Source organism: Triticum dicoccoides, chromosome 5B, assembly GCF_002162155.2.
Source record: "Triticum dicoccoides isolate Atlit2015 ecotype Zavitan chromosome 5B, WEW_v2.0, whole genome shotgun sequence".
Classification (NCBI taxonomy): domain Eukaryota; kingdom Viridiplantae; phylum Streptophyta; class Magnoliopsida; order Poales; family Poaceae; genus Triticum; species Triticum dicoccoides.
The window spans coordinates 121,813,556-121,832,746 of NC_041389.1; the positions used below are offsets into that span (position 1 = coordinate 121,813,556).

At 45.2% G+C, this 19,191-nt stretch overlaps 1 protein-coding gene across 1 annotated transcript; it reads left to right on the top strand.

Moving 5' to 3' along the window:
- Positions 1-14,782: 14,782 nt before the first annotated feature.
- Positions 14,783-15,730, top strand: LOC119307736 (rubredoxin-like). The gene has a single exon (XM_037583818.1). The coding sequence runs from the start codon at positions 14,863-14,865 to the stop codon at positions 15,481-15,483; it is 621 nt and encodes a 206-aa protein (XP_037439715.1). The 5' UTR covers positions 14,783-14,862; the 3' UTR covers positions 15,484-15,730.
- Positions 15,731-19,191: the final 3,461 nt, after the last annotated feature.

The following is a 19,191-nucleotide window of genomic DNA, read 5'->3' on the forward strand; positions in this document are numbered from 1 at the left end:
CAATCTAGAGAAAAAAGAATCAGATCAGAATCACGTTTCTGTGAATTAACAAAACTAATTTACTGGGTGCAAAAGTTTCTGATTTTCAGCAGGATCAACACAACTATCATCGTAAGCCATCCTAAAGGTCTTACTTGGCACTTATTGAAAAAAAAGCTATAAAACATGATTACTACAGTAGCATAATCATGTGAACACACAAAAACAGTAAGGATAAGTATTGGGTTGTCTCCCAACAAGCGCTTTTCTTTAATGCCTTTCTAGCTAGGCATGATGATGACAATGATGCTCACATAAAAGATAAGAATTGAAACATAACGGGAGCATCATGAAGCATATGACTAGCACTTTTAAGTCTAACCCACTTCCTATGCATAGGGATTTTGTGAGCAAACAACTTATGGGAACAATAATCAACAAGAATAGGAAGGTAAAACAAGCATAGCTTCAAGATTTTAAGCACATAGAGAGGAAACTTGATATTATTGCAATTCCTACAAGCATATATTCCTCCCTAATAATAATTTTCAGTAGCATCATGAATGAATTCAACAATATAACCAGCACCTAAAGCATTCTTTTCATGATCTACAAGCATAGAAATTTTACTACTCTCCACAGAAGCAAAATTCTTCTTTATGGCATATGTATCATCACAATAATCATCATAGATAGGAGGCATGCTTTCATCATAGTAAATTTGCTCATCAAAGCTTGGGGGACAAAAAATATCACCTTCATCAAACATAGCTTACCCAAGCTTGTGGCTTTGCATATCATTAGCATCATGGATATTCAAGGAATTCATACTAACAACATTGCAATCATGCTCATCATACAAAGATTTAGTGCCAAACATTTTATAGATTTCTTCTTCTATCACTTGAGCACAATTTTCCTTTCCATCATACTCAGGAAAGATATTAAAAGATGAAGCGTATGAGACAAACTCAATTCCATTTTTTTTGTAGTTTTCTTTTATAAACTAGACTAGTGCTAAAACAAGAAATAAAAAAGATTCAATTGCAAGATCTAAAGATATACCTTCACTTACCTAGCCTCCCCGGCAACGGCGCCAGAAAAGAGCTTGATGTCTACTACACAACCTTCTTCTTGTAGACATTGTTGGGCCTGCAAGTCACATGTTTGTAGGACAGTAGCAAATTTCCCTCAAGTGGATGACCTAAGGTTTATCAATCCGTAGGAGGCGTAGGATGAAGATGGTCTCTCTCAAGCAACCCTGCAACCAAATAACAAAAGGTCTCTTGTGTCCCCAACACACCCAATACAATGGTAAATTGTATAGGTGCACTAATTCGGTGAAGAGATAGTGATACAAGTGCAATATGGAAAGTAGATATAGGTTTTTGTAATCTGAAATAATAAAAACAGCAAGGTAATTAATAATAAAAGTGAGCGTAAACGGTATTGCAATGATAGGAAACAAGGCCTAGGGTTCATACTTTCACTAGTGCAAGTTCTCTCAACAATAATAACATAGATAGAACATATGACAAGCCCTCAACATGCAAAAAAGAGTCACTCCAAAGCCACTAATAGCGGAGAACAAACATAGAGATTATGGTAGGGTACGAAACCACCTCAAAGTTATTCTTTCGGATCAATCTATAAAAGAGTTCGTACTAGAATAACACCTTAAGACACAAATCAACCAAAACCCTAATGTCACCTAGATACTCCATTGTCACCACAAGTATCCGTGGGCATGATTATACGATATGCCTCACACAATCTCAGATTCATCCAACCAACATAAAAGTACTTCAAAGAGTGCCCCAAAGTTTCTACCGGAGAGTCAAGAACGTGTGCCAACCCCTATGCATAGGTTCCCAATGTCACGAAACCCGCAAGTTGATCACCAAAACATACATCAAGTGGCACATGATATCCCATTGTCACCACAGATAATCACAGCAAGACATACATCAAGTGTTCTCATAAAAGACTCAATCCAATAAGATAACTTCAAAGGGGAGACTCAATTCATCACAAGAGAGTAGAGGGGGAGAAACATCATAAGATCCAACTACAATAGCAATGCTCGGGATACATCAAGATCGTGCCATAGAGGAACACAAGAGAGAACACGAGAGAGAGAGATCAAACACATAGCTACTGGTACATACCCTCAGCCCCGAGGGTGAACTACTACCTCCTCGTCATGGATAGCGCCGGGATGATGAAGATGGCCACCGATGATGGGTTCCCCCTATGGCAGGGTGCCGGAACAGGCTCCCGAGAGGTTTTTGGTGGCTACAGAGGCTTGCGGCGGCGGAACTCCCGATCTATCTTCTGTTCTGGAAGTTTTAGGGTACAGGAGTATATATGGGTGCAGAGGGTACGTCAGTGGAGCTACAGGGGCCCCACGAGGTAGGGGGGCGCACCCAGGGGGGTGGGCGCCCTCCCACCCTCGTGGGCAGCCCGTATCTCCCCTGACGTGCACTCCAAGTTCCCTGGGTTGCTTTCCTTCCAAAAATAACTTCTCCAGTTGATTTCATTCCGTTTTGACTCTGTCTGATATTCCTTTTCCTCGAAACACTGAAATAGGCATAAAACAGCAAATCTGGGTTGGGCCTCCGGTTAATAGGTTAGTCCCAAAAATAATATAAAAGTGGATAATAAAGCCCAATATTGCCTAAAACAGTAGATAAAGTAGCATGGAGCAATCAAAAATTATAGATACGTTGGAGTCGTATCAAGGTATGGTTTAAAATATGCTCCGTGGTTTGTCATCTTAAAGTATGACACTATCGTTTGTGTATTAGCAGAAAGAACATCCGCCGAACTATGTCCGAGGGTCCTGCCAACTGTGCCTCCACTAGCCGGATTCCAAGCCCAGTCTCGAGGACGGAGGCCAATACAGGAGTGACACCGGACTGTCCTCATATACGGATCCGGACAGAATGTCCGTTACGATTTCTGAAGTGGAGAGCGCCATGAATCATCGGCACCGGCCTGCCGCACTCTGCGACCCTGTTTTTTCAGACGAGGCTTTTAATGCCTTCAACTCGGGTGATGCATACATCCGAGCCTAGCCATGGACCAGTATTTGAAAGATATACGGGTAAATATAAAAATCTGATAATTATGTATATCGGTAGCCCCTGAGACTTAAAGCAGTTAGTACAACTGATTTAAGGATCATTGTACATGTAGGTTCTCTCGGAGAGGAACAACCTGTTGTCTCAAGAGCTGGAAGAGTGTCGAATCCAGCTGACAGCCGCTATGGCCAAGCTGTCAAGATCCGAAGAGCATCAACTGGTATGTATTCCCGAATTGAGAAAAACAATATTGTGTTGATAAACTAGTAATGCTAACAATATATGATGACCAAAATCCTCAGATAATACGGAACAGAATCCGGGAACCCCACAAAAGGGTGAGCAAGAGGCCCTAAGGCAAGCAGCCGCTGGCGAGCGTGTACTTACAAGGTCATACAGAAGAATAACAAGCTCCAAGATGCTAATACCTAGCTGGGTGAAGAATTGAAAGATGTTCGGGCCCAGCTGGCTGACTCCGTGAAGGAAAATAAGAGGCTTTGGCGTGGCATTTTTAGTATGTTCTCAAACAAACATTTACATAGTTCGGTAAAGATAGGAACTAACAGAGTTATGTCTGTAGGTATGCTGACGAGCTGTCCCGAAGAGGAGATGCCCGGATCCTCAGGCGATCTGCTACAAGAGCTTTCACAACTGCACAAGCAAGTTCGGCAGGTCATGCGGAGTGTCGCCAAGGCCTTGTGGCCATCCACCTCCCTGCCAGGAAGTATGGGGGAGCTTGCTCAGCTTTTCAAGGGAGGGCAGCAATGTTTCCGACTATGGAAGATATCTGCCTGTCAAGAAGGGGCGGGAGAGGCTTGGGCCATGGTGAAAACAAGGTATACCAAGCTTGATCCGAATCATATGGCCCGGGTCGGACCTGTAGGGTCAGATGGGAAAGAAATTCCCGTTAATCTGGTATATGACCAGGTAGGATTAGCTGCAAAATATTCCCAACAGGATTGTAGGCTAGACAACATTTTGGATGGCATAGAAGAAGAAGCATTTGAGTCTAAATGACTATGTACTTCAATTGACATATTTGTCCCTAGCCGGATTGTAAAACATTTTTCATGGCGGACCTTTTCGCTTCGGCCTCTGGACCCGATAGTCTGGAGTGTTTCCGAATACCCGCTCAGTAATATAAACCGGGGTATGCGTGAAAACCAGGCGTAGGGGTCATAATTGCTTGAATAGACAAGTACCCAACTAGTTATGTTATATTACATGGTTAGTAAGAAACATTTTCTAGAGAGAATAGTTCCATTAAGGGTTCCTTTCCCTGGGTATGCATGCATTAAAGTGCATGTCCGGACTGCGATCAAAAAGCGCAGGATATGTAACGTCTGGGGGTTTGCATTGTGATAGGTAAAAAACATCTTTAGTCCATCGACCGAATATTCCCTTAAGAATGCTAGCTTTCGCCTTCACCCAGTCTGAGGTACACGTCCAGAGTACCCGGCAGTAACAATCGCAGAGGTGCTCCCTTTATGCCCTAGCCGAACTAACGGGAACGTAGGGCATAAGCACAGGAGCCAGGCAACCCAGCTTGGCCAAAGCTTAAGTCATATCGATGCATATAATGGCGAAGAAAAGGTGCATATGGAGAAAGGACGCATATGCAGTGGGCTTGATGCCCTAAAGATAATTATATTAAGCTTTTGTATAAGAAGCCCCCAGGTATAATGAGCGCACATACTTGAAAATTAGTGCGTTAAAAATGTGTAGTCTAGCCACAATAAAGCGTTAGAGCTTTTCAAAAAGGAAAGGCGAGAGGAGGGCTAAAAATAAAATCAAAAGCAACAGAGGGAAGGAGATGAACGGGGAGTTCGGCGCTAGGCGTAGAATCTTCAGAGTCTGGCTGCATTCCATGGGTTCGGCTCGAGGCGATTATCGGATGCATCCCGCAGTCGGTACGCTCCTCCGGTGAGAACTTTGTCAATAATGAAGGGACCCTCCCACTTGGGCTTGAGCTTGCCCTTTTTCTTCTCCGGTAGACGTAGAACGAGTTCGCCAATATTATAAGTCTTGGCCCGTACTTCTCTGCTTTGATACCTGCGAGCCTGTTGTTGATAGAATGCAGAACGGGCTTTTGCGACGTCGCGCTCCTCTTCCAGGGCATCTAAATTGTCCTACCGATCGAGCTCGACCTCTCTCTCTTCGTACATGCGCACTCGAGGTGAGTCATGAATAATATCACAGGGCAGCACAACCTCTGCGTTGTACACCATGAAGAAGGGTGTGTATCCGGTAGTGCGATTTGGTGTGGTCCGCAGCCCCCAGAGTATGGAGTCAAGCTCCTCAACCCAGTGTGCGTCTGATTCATTTAAGGATCGCACTAGTCTAGGTTTAATGCCGCTCATAATAAGAGCATTGGCTCGCTCGACTTGACCGTTTGTTTGAGGGTGATAGACGGAGGCGTAATCAAGCTTAATGCCCGTCTTGCCGCACCAAGTTTTCACCTCATCGGCCGTGAAATTGGAGCCGTTGTTGGTGATGATGCTGTGGGGGACACCGTAACGGTGTACTTCCCCTGATATGAAGTCTATCACGGGTCCAGATTTTGCCGTTTTAACTGGTTTGGCTTCTATCCATTTGGTGAATTTGTCCACCATGACCAACAAATATTTTTTATTATGGCTTCCTCCTTTAAGGGGTCCAACCATATCAATCCCCCAGACTGCGAAAGGCCAAGTTATGGGGATTGTTTGTAGAGAGGTGGGTGGCATATGGCTTTGGTTGGCGAAAAGCTGGCATCCGACACAATGTTGGACAAGGTCTTGTGCATCCACTCGAGCCGTCGGCCAGTAAAAACCTGTACGGAAGGCCTTGCTTACAAGGGCCCGAGCTGCGGCGTGGTGACCGCCGAGGCCGGCATGAATTTCAGCCACGAGCTGCCGCCCTTCCTCCTCGGAGATACATCTTTGAAGTACCCCAGTGGCGCTTTTCTTATAAAGCTCTCCATCATGGGCCTAGTAGGCTTTAGAGTGCGCACAATGCAGCGTGCCTCATTTTGGTCCTCGGGGAGTTCGTGCCTATTAAGGTAGGCCAAAAAGGGTTCGGTCCATGGGCAATAACAACCATGATGAGATGGGTTGAAGGTGTTATTTCGGTGGCAGAGCCCCCGATTATGTCTGTGTGTTCGGAATCTGGGGATGTGGTCGGATCCTGACTGATGTTGCCGGTCTCCCCTTCCCACACCACGGATGGCTTGAAAAGCCTTTCCAAAAAGATGTTAGGTGGGACAGCGTCGCGCTTAGCGCCGATTCAGGCGAGGATATCTGCCGCTTGATTGTTTTCTCGAACCACATGATGGAATTTGAGCCCCTCGAACCGAGCTGGCATATTTAGGACGGCATTATGATATGCCGCCATTTTTGGATCTTTGGCATCGAAGTCTCCATTTATTTGAGATATTGCGAGGTTTGAATCCCCCACACACTTCTAGGCACTGGATGCCCATGGAGATGGCCATCCGAAGACCATGCAACAGAGCCTCGTATTCGGCTGCATTGTTGGAGTCTGTGTATAATATTTGGAGTACGTATTTGACTGTATCTCCCATGGGGGATGTTAAGACAACACCTGCCCCGAGACCTGCCAGCATTTTAGAGCCGTCGAAGTGCATGATCCAGTTGGAGTATGCGTAGTACTCTTTAGGGAGTTTGGCCTCTGTCCATTCTGCGATGAAATCCGCCAGTACCTGGGATTTAATGGCTCGTCGTGGTTTATATGTTATGTCGAATGGGAGGAGCTTGATAGCCCACTTGGCAAACCGGTCCGTGGCATCGTAGTTGTTTATTATGTCATTAAGTGGTACTTCGGAGTCATCGTGATTGAACACTCTTGAAAGTAGTGTCGTAATTTCTGGGATGCCATGAAGACTGTGTATGCTATTTTTTGATAATGTGGGTACCGGGATTTGCATGGTGTGAGGACAGTGGACACGTAGTATACCGACTTCTGAACCGGGAATTTGTGTCTGTCCTCCTCTCGTTCAATGACGAGCACCGCGCTCACAACTTGGTGTGTTGCAGCTATGTATAACAACATGGGTTCGCCAACGTTCGGCGCGGCCAGGATTGGATTGCTTGCTAGAAGAGCCTTTATTTCCTCCAGTCCGACCGTTGTCGCGTCCGTCCACTCGAAGTGTTCGGTTCGCTGAAGGAGGGATAGAGTGGCAATGCCTTTTCTCCTAATCTGGAGATAAAGCAGCTTAGAGCTGCTATGCGACCAGTTAGCTTCTGGATTTGTTTGAGATCTGTTGGGATATCCAACTATGACAAAGCTCGGATTTTAGCTGGGTTTGCTTCAATTCCTCTATTGGAAACAATCAAGCCCAGCAGCTTTCCGGCGGGAACGCCGAAAACACATTTTTCTGGATTGAGCTTAATGTCATATGTTCGGAGGTTATCGAATGTGAGCCTTAGATCGTCTATTAACAATTCGGCATGTCTGGTGTTGATGACTACGTCGTCGACATATGCTTCAACTGTTTTGCCGATTTGTTTCTCTAGGCATGTTTGAATCATGCGTTGGTAGGTGGCACCAGCGTTTTTGAGCCCGAAAGGCATAGTGTTGAAGCGGAAGGGCCCGTATGGGGTTATAAATGTCGTTGTGGCTTGATCGGACTCCGCCATTTTGATTTGATGGTATCCGAAGTATGCGTCGAGGAAACACAGTGAGTCATGTCCCGCGGTAGCATCGATAATCTGATCGATGCGTAGGAGAGGGAAGGGATCCTTAGGCAGGCCTTGTTGAGGTCTTTGAAATCGACACATAGGCGCCAGGATTTATCCTTCTTTGGTACCATCACCAAGTTTGCTAGCCAATCCGGGTGTTTTATTTCTCTGATGAATCCGGCCTCGAGTAACTTGGCTAGTTCCTCTCCCATGGCTTGTCGTTTGGGTTCTGAAAAGCGTCATAGTGTTTGCTTGACTGGCTTGTATCACTTCAGTATGTTAAGGTTGTGTTCGGCCAGCCTGCGTGGGATCCCCGACATATCGGAAGGGTGCCAGGCGAAAATATCCCAATCCTCACATAGAAACGCATGCAGTGCGGCGTCAATTGAGGGGTCCAGTTGTGCCCTGATGGATGCTGTCTTCGAGGGGTCCATTGGGTGGACTTGAAATTTGATTATTTCATCTCCTGATTTGAAGAAGGTGGACTTGGATCGCTTATCGAGTATCACGTCGTCCCTATCCACTATGGAGTGTAATGCGGTTAATTCTTCGGCCGCGAGGGCTTCAGACAAAACTTCGAGGGCCAAGGCGGCTGTTTTATTTTCGACGCGGAGTGATGTGTCCGGATCACTGACAAGGGTGCTGATTCCATTGGGCCCAGGCATTTTGAGCTTCATGTACACGTAATGTGGTATAGCTTGGAAGCTCGCAAACGCATCCCGCCCTAACAAGGCGTGATATCCACTGGTGAAAGGGGCCACCTGAAAGGTTTATTTCTTCGGACCGATAATTTTCCGGCGTGCCGAATACCACATCGAGTGTGATCTTTCCCGCACATCGTGCCTCCCGGCTGGGAAAAATTCCTCTAAAGGTTGTGCTGCTTTGTTCAATGCGGCTCCTGTCTATTTCCATTTTATTGAGAGTTTCCTCGTAAATGAGGTTTAGTCTGCTACCACCGTCCATGAGCACTTTGGTAAGCAGGAAGCCGTCCATGATTGGACTGAGGACTAAGGCGGCTGGTGCCCGGACTGTCTTGAATTGCGGTTCGTCACTAGCACTGAAAGTTATGGCCGTGTCGTTCCAGGGTTGTATTGCTGTGACTTGGCAGACTTCGGCGAGGCCGCGGAGTGCTCTCTTGCGCCTATTACCTGAGGCAAAAGTCTCAAAGACTATCAATACTGTAGCGTTGTGTTCTGTGGGATGTTGCTCTGCGGTGTTTTTTATGAGGAGATCCTCGCTGCTCTTGGCCACCTGCCGAAGTATCCAACATGCTCTAAGGCTGTGTGTTGGTATGGTATCCGGTGTGGTGTGTATTTTGCATGGCCTATCGAGCCATCCCTCCCAAATGGTTGCGCGCCCTGAAGTGGGCTTTGATTTCTTCGCAATTGGATCGGGCGACCTACGTGGGTACACCCTTTTTGTTCGGACGAGGGGTTTAGCGAGAGCCAGTGGATCCCAAAAGGCTGCCTGAGTTTTCCAGCCGCTTTCCATCACGCAGAACTTCTGTACTATGATCACCAAGTCATCGAAGCGTGATATGTGACGGCGATTTATGGCATTGAGGAGTCCCTTGTCCGTGCAATTTTTGCAGAATAATGAGATTGCGTCTTCATCGCAACAGTCCTTGACCTTGTCCTTCACGATGAGGAATCTGGCCCAAAAGTGATGTACAGTCTCTTGGGACTGTTGTCTGATGCGGGAAAGATCGCTTGAGTCTGGGCGGGTGGGTGGATTTAAGTCCGAACCAAGATCTGATTTGTGACCCAGAGCTTGAGGAGTTTCCAAACTTAATAGTTCGGACTCCGAGATGTAAACCAATTTTTCTGGCCCACAGTCCGATTCTAAGTTCGGAGTTCGGGGCGCTTCTTCCCGTGGACATGTATCCGGCTTGATGAGCTTGGAAATCCGGACATACTTCGTCCTCAATATGGGGGAAGAGTTGTTGGGTCCCTCCTCCACCACTGCTATCTAATGGGTGATCGGCGGAGATTCAATCTCTCTCTGATCGGGTTTAAGCCCGATCCGATTGTAGTCTGAAACGACTCCTAGAGAGGCAATGCGATCTAGGAGCCCATTTAAAGACGATAACTCCGTTGGATCCATCTGCTCGGTGTATTCCGAGCTGACGCAGAGGCGATTTTTGATGACTTGAGAAGTCATGGTCGGTGCGACGGCCGAACGGGTGGTCAAGACGAAGTCGCCCAGCCGGAGAGTTTGGCCTTAGGCCAGAGCTCCCCCGGAGGTGATGTTGTCCTTGATAACAAGGGAGCCATCAACCCTATCTTCGACGTCCCAGTGGAACTATCAATGAAAGCACCAATGTCGGTGTCAAAACCGGCGGATCTTGGGTAGGGGGTCCCGAACTGTGCGTCTAAGGCTAATGGTAACAGGAGGCGGGGGACACAATGTTTACCCAGGTTCGGGCCCTCTCGATGGAGGTAATACCCTACTTCCTGCTTGATTGATCTTGATGATATGAGTATTACAAGAGTTGATCTACCACGAGATCATAGAGGCTAAACCCTAGAAGCTAGCCTATGGTTATGATTGTTGTTGTCCTATGGACTAAACCCTCCGGTTTATATAGACACCAGAGGGGGCTAGGGTTACATAGAGTCGGTTATAGAGAAAGGAATCTTCATATCCGAATCGCCAAGCGTGCCTTCCACGCAAAGGAGAGTCCCATCCGAACACGGGACGAAGTCTTCTATCTTGTATCTTCATAGTCCAACAATCCGCAAACGCATATAGTCCGGCTGTCCGAGGACCCCTTAATCCAGGACTCCCTCAACGGACCAGAGGGGAAACCCTCCTCCCATCTAGGGGGATGTCAAGGAAGAAGAAGAAGGAGGGGGCTCTCCCCCTCTCTCCCGGTGGCGCCGGAGTGCCGTCGGGCAAGGATCACCATGGCGATCTACACCAACAACCTCGCTACCGTCAACACCAACTCTCTCCCCCTCTATGCAGCGGTATAACACCTCTTCTCCCTGCTGTAATCTCTACTTAAACATGGTGCTCAAGGCTATATATTATTATCCAATGATATGTGGCTATCCTATGATGTTTGAGTAGATCCATTTTGTCCTATGGGTTGATTGATGATCGTGATTGGTTTGAGTTGTATGTTTTATTATTGGTGATGTCCCATGGTGCTCTCCGTGTCGAGCAAGCGTGAGGGATCCTCGCTATAGGGTGTTATAATATGTTCATGGTTCACTTATTGTGGGTTGCGTGAGTGACTGAAACACAAACCCGAGTAAGTGGGTTGTTGCGTATGGGAGTAAAGAGGACTTAATAATTAATGCTACGGTTGGGTTTTACCTTAATGATCTTTGGTAGTTTCAGATGCTTGCTATAGTTCCAATCATAAGTGCATATGATCCAAGTAGAGAAAGTATGTTAGCTCATGCCTCTCCCTCATATAAAATTTCAATAATGATTACGCTCTAGTTATCGATTGCCTAGGGACAAATAACTTTCTTGTGACAAAAAGCTCTCTACTGAAACTAACTTAATTGTTTCTTTATCTAAACAGCCCCTAGCTTTTACTTGCGTGTTATTTATTATCTTGCAAGCCTATCCCTTTACACCTACAAAGTACTTCTAGTTTCATACTTTTTCTAGGTAAAGCAAACGTAAAGTGTGCGAAGAGTTGTATTGGTGGTCGATAGAACTTGAGGGAATATTTGTTCTACCTTTAGCTCCTCGTTGGGTTCGACACTCTTACTTATCGAGAAAGGCTACAATTGATCCCCTATACTTGTGGGTTATCAGGGACACCGTCATTAACCCGTACGAGTTTATATTTCCTGTTATAACTGCTATAATTCTGGAATATGCGATTCAGTTGAAAACTCATATGCACGTGTGAAATGTTAAATAGAAAAGTATAGGTTCCTGATCTTGCCTCTAAGACTGGCTCAAGTGTTGTTGGTGATCATGTTTGTCGGATCTTAGGTTATCATTAAGTGTATCGATACTCCTAGAACAATATTGAGAGTATGACGTTAGAAGAATGATTATATTGAATCGACCCAATATTTTTTGTTATACTTTGAGATAATATCGTCTGAGATCAATTATTATAACACAGGGTGTTAGCATGTGTTTCAGTTCCTCAGACCATGAGGGTATCATAGTCACTTCCTACCATATGATATACACTGCGGTTGCTCAAACGTCATCAGTAACACGGTGATCAAAATGACAACTTACGGGTTCATTAGAACGTTTGACAAGGGACTAAATAGCTCGAGAGTGGGATTTGCTCCTCCGATGATGGAGAGATATTCTTAGGGCCCTCTCGGTGTGATGGCATCCATCATCACCTGGCCAGACATATGTGACTATTTCACGGGGATGCTGGAACACTTCAACGAGAAAGGAGAACAAAACCGGCAACATGATCAATGGTATAGTGATCATGTGCATGACTCAGGAGGATATCGATGCACCCAGGGTATTGTAAAGTATATAAAAGCAAAGGGAGCATCACATAATAACCAAAGGTTCACTCGAATGTCATGAGTGTGCTCATAGGGATCGATATGGACATCCACGGTTCCGCTATCGGTCATTGAGCGAAGGGGTTTCATTCATGTCTATGGTTTACCGAACCTACGAGGTCACAAGCTTAAGGTAATCATGATATGTTGAGTGTTAGTAGGATGAGAGTGTCGAGGATTTATTTGTGGAATTGCTTCATTAATATTCATAATAGTTCTGAGAGGAACCGTAAGTGTTTTGGGGTCACCGTAAGGGTTTCAGAGTTTATCGGGCAATACCGTGTATTAGCGGTAATTAATATATACGTGGAAAATGTTTCTGGTGATGTTAAATTATATATAATATCCTCTAGTAATTGTCAGATGGATTTTATATTTAATTTAATATCAACGAGCCTAAAAAGGCCAAGTGGTGGAGGGAGAATTGGGCCACCAAGGTCCACGGAGGGGTGGCGCGCCCTTTCCCCCTTGAGGGAGGCTGAATTGGACTTGGAGGAGGAATCCTCCTCCCCCTAGGGCCTATGCAAGGGGAGGAGGATTCCTCCCCTTGTGTGGTGCTCCTCCTCCCCTCCCAACCTATATATACTTGAGGTGTTGGCACTGTTTGATACACAAGTTTTGAAGACTCCTACAGTTCTTCTAGTTCTAGTTCTAGTTGGTCCTAGTTGACTACTTAGAACTTGACCTAGTTCCTCTAATCCTCATAATTAGAAGTCCAGTGTGGTTCTAATCTCCTTTCTCTAATTCTCCGGCGACGATTAGCTCTCGACGGTGAAGCGCTGCCGGATCGTGAAGACCGTACGCTTGCAACCAAGTAGAGATGTTGTGCTTTCAGTCTTCTGTTTGAGGGATCATTCGAGGGCGGTTCACGGGATCGCCATCAACAGTTCGAGTTCCCTTGTGTGGTTTGGCTTGTTCTGTTGCTTTCTGTTGGTCTTTTTGGATGACTCTCCCTGTTGACTACTTGTTCAAAATGGCCGCCCCACTGCAGTATTGGAGTCCTCTCCTTAAAGCTGGAAATCTCGACATCGTCTCCATGATCATCTCCATTCCGCTTTCGCCAACGCCCTAACTACTGCCCCTGCTCTGTCCGCACTTCCTAGACCATAGCTTATTCTTCCTTCGATGTCATTTGGGTGATCTATGTGCCTTTTGGCCCGACCTTCGTGGTCTGTACTTGGCATGTGCCGGATCTTAAGTTGATATCTCTAATGCTTGTATGTGGTTGACTTGTCCTGATGATTGCATTTATAAAGGTGGGCTCCAGGGGAAATACCCCTTGGTTCCTAGGTGTGTATACATCGAGAAATTGGGGAAAAAATAGTAATCACAAAAAAGTTCATAAGTTCTCTTAGAATAAACTTGACTTTTTTGCACTAATATGTAAATTTCCACCAACCAAAATCCAGCGTTGACTTCAAGGCAAAGAAAACATTTTTTTGTCAAAATAGTGTGAATAGTGTCTTGTATATAGCAATATTATTTTTTTTCCTAGAAGTCAACACTGGGTTTTGGTTGATGAAAAATTACATACGGTGTAAAAGAAAGTCAAGTTTATTTCAAAAATACTTTTGAACATTGTTTACTTTTCTTGTATTTTTTTTTCACCTAGGGACCAAACATCCACACCCCGAGGGTCAGTTTGGATGTACGGTGTGTTTGTATTTAGTCAACATCATGTCTTCCCCTTTTTAAGACTACTCATAGTGAGGAGTAACTTAGACTAGTAACATGCATATGCTAATAGTCTATGTTACTACCTTTATAGTGAAGAGTAACATATGTGTAGTGTCATACAACATTTCATTTATTAGCTTGTAACTCATCTTGTTTTGGTACGTGTGATGTTACCCATAGTATGAGTAACTAGTTATATTACTCAAATCATCTCTCTACTCATTAAATCATTGTCACATAAGCAAATTTGCTGAGTTGGACTCTATGTTATTAATGAAGTTACTCCCACCATGGGCAGTCTAAAAAAGAGGCCTGAACTTTTTTAAAATACTGTAAACGTACTATGTTTTTTTTTTGCAAACAGATACCATGTTTATAATATTAATATAATACTAAAATTTTAACCAGGGCCAAACACCTAAAAAATATTTGGAACCATAGTTTTTCAAGAATACCACAGTATCTTGAAAAACTTAAGAAAATACTTGGCAAACAAACACATCCTTAGGGCCTGATTGGATTGTCGTTTTGCACACTTTTACACCTGTAAAAGATATAGACCTCAATCGGTCGTTTTCATTTCCGGTTGAAAATCAAACATGGCTGATGAAATACACTTGTAAAAGTAACACGGGTGTATAAATTTACCCCTATTCCAAGCGGGGCCTTAGGGGTGTTTAATTTGAAATTCACGGGAATATTAGTCGGTTGGCCCAGCTTGTAACTTATTTCAGTCTAGCAATTTTGAGGGCAGTCCCGAAACATTTCTCCAAAGTGCATGTGACGGGTCCAGCCCTGGTGCACACATACCTTATCCTCCCTTTGCCTTAGCATCAACACACCAAAGCATATCCTGCGCGATGGATTCCCTCCCCTCACCTCCATTACCTTGGACCGGAGAGCGAGAGAGAGGAAAGAGAAAATAAGGGGTTAGCTAAAATGGCAATGGCCACAGCAAGGCTAATCCACCCATCCATGGTGGCGTCCAAGAGCCCAAGAGCGCCACCAGCGCCCTTGCTCCTCCACACCCATAAGCCCCTGACCACCGCACTGACCTCATCGTTTCACTTCACGCTCCACTCCGTCGACGTCTCCAAGGACGACAAGCCGCTGGACACCGCGCTCGAGACCAAACAAGAAGATGCAACCGCCGCCTCCGGCGGCGACCTGGCGACGCCACTGCCGGGGGAGTTGGACGCGGAGGAGGACAGGCCGAAGCTTGACCCCCGCCGGTTTGAGGAGCAGTTCGCGGTGCTGAACACGGGGGTGCACGAGTGCCGGTCCTGCGGCTACCTGTACGACCAGGCGAAGGGAGACCCGTCCTATCCGGTGCCATCGGGGCTGCCGTTCAACAAGCTGCCGGACGACTGGCGGTGCCCGACGTGCGGCGCGGCGCAGTCCTTCTTCGACAGCAAGAGCGTCGAGATCGCCGGGTTCGCGCAGAACCAGCAGTTCGGGCTCGGCGGCAACTCGCTCACCTCTGGCCAGAAGACGCTACTCATCTACGGAAGCCTCCTTGTCGGCTTCGCCTTCTTCCTCTCCGGCTACTTCTTGCAATGAGTACCGAGCTAGGCATCATCCTTCCTTTGATCCATTCCAGGAGGCTTCTTGCAATTAGTGAAGAGGAGAAACTGAGTAAGGCTGTTACCGGGTTAATCTTGATAAGTACTGTACTAAATTTGCGTGTATAGATACCTATTGCTTCTGCTACCAAGAGGCCAGAGCCCAGGGGAAAAGGGACATTTGTTTTGAGGTGCTGGCTATAATTTTCTTGTGAATGCAGTTCCCGGACAAATTTCGACTAGAATTGCTTCGAGTGGTTAGGTCTGAATCCCCTCTCGCAAGGCTGCTGTTGAATATTTGAGCAATTTTTCATGAAGTTTAATTCAGGAAAATGGTAAATAAAACATGATAATCAAAACTAGTCATGCAATCGAGAACAAAAGGGATAAATAATCATACGCCCCAACAGAAGAAGTGTTTGTTGTCGCAGCGTCATGTTGTGAAGTTCGTCGACGTCGGGAAGAAGTCGTCGTTGGGAAACTCATGGTCCGTAGGCACGGTGAAGAAAATCCAATGCCGAGAAGCGAGATGGAAAACGATAGGCGGCGCAACGCTTGGAATCAGGCACTCACGCTGGGAAAGACGAAGTAACATATTACTCCTATAAAAGATGGTGGAGTACCCGCCTTCCTGAGCTCATCAAGGGCAAAGGGAGCCTCCCAACCGTCCGTTGCCAGCCGGGGCTTACGGCGGGAGGCTCTCGAAGCCGATGCGAGCCATCTGATCTGCCCGGACAGCTTGAACCCTGGCGATCTGACTCGTAGGTCGATGACGGGTGGACCGAGGGCGCGCGATCGCTACAATCAGCTGACAAGTCGATGATGTATGGAGCGAGGGCGCGCGATTGCTACAGTCGGTACATGTCCATGACGGGTGGACCGAGAAGGCCATGTGGTGGACCCGCCTTCCTGGGTGATGGCCTACAACTGCACATGATTTAGTTGTAGTTTTTCGAAGTAAGAATATCGATCCCACGGGGACCACATGAATTGAGTTTTTTTGTCTCTCGTATTGACTTATGAAATTGTACTTGCAAGTAATTATAGACTCAAAGCAAAGTGAGGGCGGAGGATGAATATTGGTTTTGGTGAAGTGTGGACTTAAAGTAAATAATATAACAGAAATAAGAATAATGAGAAACGTGACAATTGAACTGACATATGAGTAAGGCGTTCTCAGGGAGTCAGGAATTTCCATTGGCATACTTCTAACGCAACCTATGCAACAACATAGTATTATCTAGATACTTGAGCCACTCTTGAAGTTTACACTGGGCGGAGCCGGGTGCATGACATGTTCTATTGTAGACTTCATGCCACTCATGCCACCACTGTAGTCTCCCTGCAGGTTACGACTATGGTAATTAAGGGTTTTCCCGTAGACGTGGCCTCACTAAGAGTTCTCTGTAATTTCCCTATCAATTGTAAAACCAAGGGACGAAGGCTTGTACTGTCACTTTGAATTACCTTCAGTCCGGAAATACAAATGCTTGATTAATATTTTTCAAATACAAAATTAATATTTTTTAATGCATGGTCAACATTTATTTCTATATACATTTAATATTTTTCAAATGCTTGATTAACATTTTTAGATGCAAGAGTAAAAAATTGCAAATCCAAGTTTAACCATTTTTTAATACAATACAAGATTAACTTTTTATAATACATGGTGAACATTTTTTCCATACAGATTTAACATTTTTCAAATGCTTGATTAATATTTTTCAAATACATGTTAAATATTCTTTGAATACATGTTCGATATTTTCCCTGTACAGTAATATTTTTCAAATGCTTGATTGACATCTTGCGAAAACTTGTTTAACATTTTTGAAATGTTTGATTAATGTTTATAAATACATGATCAAATTTTCACACATATTGTATATTTTTCTATACATTTTCCATGTACAGAAACATTTTCTCTATATACATTTAACATTTTTCAAAAGCTTGATTAACATTTTTTCAAATATTTTATGTAAAGTAATTTTTGTAGTACATTTATTTAGAACATTTGAAACTATAAAGGAAAGAAAAAGAAGAAGAAAAAAAACAAAGAAACGAGGTCATGGCTTCCCTCGCGCCTGGGCTGGCGCATGTGCGCTCCCCTTGACGCGAGGCTTCCCTACAAAATCACTAATTAAGGGTACACTTGGCAAAGATCACTCCCACCTTTCAGTTTATGACAAGTGACGCACTACATGTGCGCCACTTATCGCAACCTCGGAATTTTCTTTTTTTCTATATTCGTTTATTTAAAATATTTTATTTCTTAAATCATACGTCCTAATCGCGAGCTGTTTTCATCATTGGATTTCCCGCGTCGAGTTCTTTGAAAGTAGATCACATTTTAATAGGTTTTGACAAACTTTTTTCACACAAAATAGAAGAGAAAAACCCGAACCACAAGCATAAACCCCTCCCCCTACCCACCTTTTCCCCTTTTCGAGAGGCACAACGGTACCTCTCGCGGAAGCAAATTTGTGCCTCCACACGAAGCAAATCTATGCCCTCCATGGAAGAACTTTTTTTTGTGTGTTTTTTTCCTTTTCCGCGAGGTACAATTGTGCCTCTCGTAGAAGCAAACTTGTGCCTCCACGAGAAGCAAATATGTGCCTCTCACAAAAAAACACGTCTTTCCCTTTCGAAGAGGCACAGGTATGCCTTTCATGGGAGCAAATTTGTGTCTCTCGAGAATGAAAAAGCACATATTTTTTCTCTTTCCGAGAGGCACAGCGATGCCTCTCGCAAATGCAACTTGTGCCTTCACGGAAAGCAAAATTATGCCTCTCACCAAAGAAAAAACACGTTTTTCCTTTCTTTTTGAACTTCATTTTTTCAAAACCTAGGAAAAACCATACAAAAATTGAAAAGCCAAAAAACTCCATGTAAAACCCGAAAATGCATAAAAAAAAAGAACCCGAGGGAGCGTCTTGGACACGACACATAGGGGCGGCTGAGACCGCGCCAAGTGATGCGCTCTCGGCCCACCAAAAGTGACCCTCGAGAGGCCCCCGCAAGGGGTACTCCTTAGTTAGTTGCTCCCACGAACCGATCTATGGTTGGGTGATTAGAAGGATAGTGGTATGCCCAGCCCATCAGGGTTCAAGTCCATGACTTTGGTGCTCATATTATTCTTGAATTTATTTCAGCCTTCTGGCTATGTTCATTCTGTGGTAGGAGATGTTCCCGTCGACTGCGAGACGCCTATGGTGACTTCGTAAAATCTCCAGATGTTGTGTTGCCTCAGTCTCTCGGAGGTGCTCATAGAAATAGTGTGTGTGTGTGTGTTCATAGGGATGAGTGTATACTCGTGTATGTGAGCGATTTTGATTGTACTGTGTTAAAAAAAGTTAGTTGCTCCCGCTTCCTTACGTGCGGCCCGGATCTACACCCCAGGCCTCCAGGGCCTAGGCCTGGGGTGTGCCTTTGACATAGCCAAGGCCCAGGCGCTCAGCTACTGATTCACACTCAGCCACGAGAGCCCACTAGTGCTCAAAAAAAGAGGCACGAGAGCCCACGACGGACGGACGACCTAGCAGCAGTTCGCACGCAAGCGAGGGACGGAGGCAAACCCTGTTGCAGGCGCCGGTTATTACTGTTTCTGCTAACCGGCGCCTACAGCCGCGTTAACTGGGCTCGGTCCGTTTTGCTGGTATTTTTTCTATCTATTTTTAGAGAAACTTCCCTGCGAGCGCTA

Coding starts and splice junctions, on each gene's coding strand:
- LOC119307736 (XM_037583818.1), top strand. CDS start 14,863: ATGGCAATGGCCACAGCAAGGCTAATCCACCCATCCATGGTGGCGTCC.